Source organism: Hipposideros armiger, unplaced genomic scaffold (assembly GCF_001890085.2).
Source record: "Hipposideros armiger isolate ML-2016 unplaced genomic scaffold, ASM189008v1 scaffold_1634, whole genome shotgun sequence".
Lineage (NCBI taxonomy): Eukaryota > Metazoa > Chordata > Mammalia > Chiroptera > Hipposideridae > Hipposideros > Hipposideros armiger.
This window is the reverse complement of record NW_017732984.1, coordinates 25065-27357: the sequence shown is the minus strand read 5'-3', so window position 1 is coordinate 27357 and position 2293 is coordinate 25065. Positions and strand designations below refer to the sequence as shown.

Sequence of the window (2293 nt, the reverse complement as noted above, 5' to 3'; positions counted from 1 at the left end):
ATACCTCAGGGAGTGGGAGCCTGGGGACAGGGAGGGGCTGAGACCCGGGCGACCCTCCTCCCGGCGCGGGTCCCGGGTCCGAGGGCGACGGGCCGGGAGGGGGCGGGGGCCCGGGAGGCGGAAAAGGGGCGGGACTGAGGGGGAGGGGGCGGGAGACCCGAGTGGGCGACAGGAGTTGGCGGGACACGGGGCCGGGGCGGTGGGGACACATCTTCCCCGGGGTCCTGCGTCCCCACCGGGCGGTCCCCTCGCTTTCCCCCCGTGGAGGCCGTTCCCTCCCGACCCCGCACTCACCCGCCCGGGTCCCCGTCAGGCCCAGGGCCCCCGAGAGCAGCAGGAGGAGGGTCCCGGGGCCCATGATGCGCGTCCTCGGGGTCTGGGGACGATCTGCTTGCGGGCGGTTCCGTGGGGACTTTATAACCGGAGTGAGAACTGGGGCCGCGTCATGAGTTTCCAGACAGAAGGACCCGACACTGGTTGTAAGAAGAAGTGAAACCGCGGGGAGGTGGGGACTCCCCAACACTGAGCTCCCCGCCCCAGGTTCCGCCCTGGGGGACCCGGGACTGTGCCCCGACGCCTCCTCCGGCACCGAGCCTGTGTCACGCTGTCTCCCTGAGTCCTGGCCTGAGGAAACCAGGCTGGGCTCAGTCCCTTTCCCTCCTCTTCTCTCCCCGGAATCCCTCTCCCTGAAATGGACGCCCTGCCTCCCACCCTTTCCCTCTCCCCCTGGACCCTCCTGGAAGAAGACACCCCAGGAAACTTGGTGCCAAGAGGGAGCTCGCCCTGGGACTAGAGGAAGGACAGGGCTTTTCTCTCTAATCCTGGAGAACCTGAGCCTGAAACACCAGCTAGAGATTCTCACAGAGCCCAGTCTCCTCATTGTTTATTAACTACAGGGGGTGACAATCTTGGAAACCCCTGATCATCAGGAAGCTAATCTGTAAAATCGTGATTTGGGTCCTTTGGTACAGAAATGTGTCTAAACAGCATGGCAGTCATACTCTCAAAGCTCCTAAATCTTACTTTACCAGAGGGTACACCTGTGACTCTGGATGTTTCTATTGTAAAATGATCTTCATTCCACAGCCCTGACTTTCTTTGTTGAGTCCCCGCATCCTTATTACAAAGTAGCACATGGAAGCAGTTTGTTTCTATGTATTTCCAACCAGCCCATGTACAACCTCAAAGTTGCAAGTTCTGAATGCACTTAAAATGGCCTTTACCAGTTTACCTATATGGCCTGATTTTATTATTATTTTACATATAAGCAGTGTGTATATTTTATTGGGACACATTATTATTCTTAAGCTGATTAGCATCAGAAGGGGGTTGGTTTTTAGGCAGCTCTACAGAACACCCTGTTAGGCCCTAGGTAATTTATTAAAGATCTATGAAACAACATATTTAAATCAGAGAGTTCCACTGCTTTAGAATTCTTCACCTCTGCCTCTTCCCCTCCCCCCTGCTTCTCCAGCCCTTCTCTGTCTCTCTCACCCCTCAGGCCCTCTTCTCCCCTTAGTCCCCACCACCCTCTCTCTCCTGATTGTGACATTAGCGCCACCCCCTCACCTGCCAGCCAAGGACTATTCTCCCCACAGGAATCAGCGATCTTGCTAATGTGAGTCAGGGTGTGTCATTTCTTCATGAAAAACACTCCAGTGGCTCCCTCTCACTCTGGGAAGCTTCTAGAATGTCAGGCACATGAGCACAGAGGTTTTGGCTATTTAGGTCAAAGTATCTCAGGCATATGAAGCCATTTCTGATAGAGTGGGCATTAACTTATTTGTTCAATGAATGAATGAATTAATTATTTAAAATTTATAACATGTAAAACCATAATCTGAAAAATACAAAGTTAGAAAATATTTTATTACAGACTAGTGTGTACATCAGTTTATAAATTCATTCCAGTGGAAGGAATGCTGTGTGCTTACTTGTTGCACAGTTGAGCCTGTGTATTCGTTTTCTTTTGCTGGGTAACAAATTACCACAACTTAGTGGCTCAAAATAACACCCACTTATTTGCTCACAATTCCTTAGTCAGAAATCCAGGCTCAGTGTGGATGGGTTCTCTGGTCAGGGTGTCACAAAGCTGTGTGCTCATCCTGAGCTCAGGATTTTCCTCCAAGCTTACATGGAGCTGTTAGCAGAATTCAGTTTTTTCCAGTTGTAGGTCTGAGGTTCCTCTTTTCTTTTTCTTTTTTAAAGATTTTTATTGGGGAATTGGGGGATGGGAACAGTGCTGGGGAATTGGGGAAGGGGAACAGACAAGTTGCTGTCTTTTTGTTCTTCA

General features: G+C 51.5%; 1 protein-coding gene across 1 annotated transcript in view; it reads right to left on the bottom strand.

Annotated features, from left to right (window-relative positions):
* LOC109377928 (patr class I histocompatibility antigen, A-126 alpha chain-like) overlaps positions 1 to 358 on the bottom strand; it is a 2211-nt gene extending 1853 nt beyond the window's left edge. The window contains exons 1-2 of the mRNA XM_019634398.1: positions 295 to 358; positions 5 to 134 (exon numbers count right to left, since the gene is read on the bottom strand). Of these exons, the coding sequence (XP_019489943.1) occupies positions 5 to 134; positions 295 to 358 (194 nt within the window). The remainder of the gene's footprint in view (positions 1 to 4; positions 135 to 294) is intronic.
* Between the last annotated feature and the right edge of the window lie 1935 nt (positions 359 to 2293).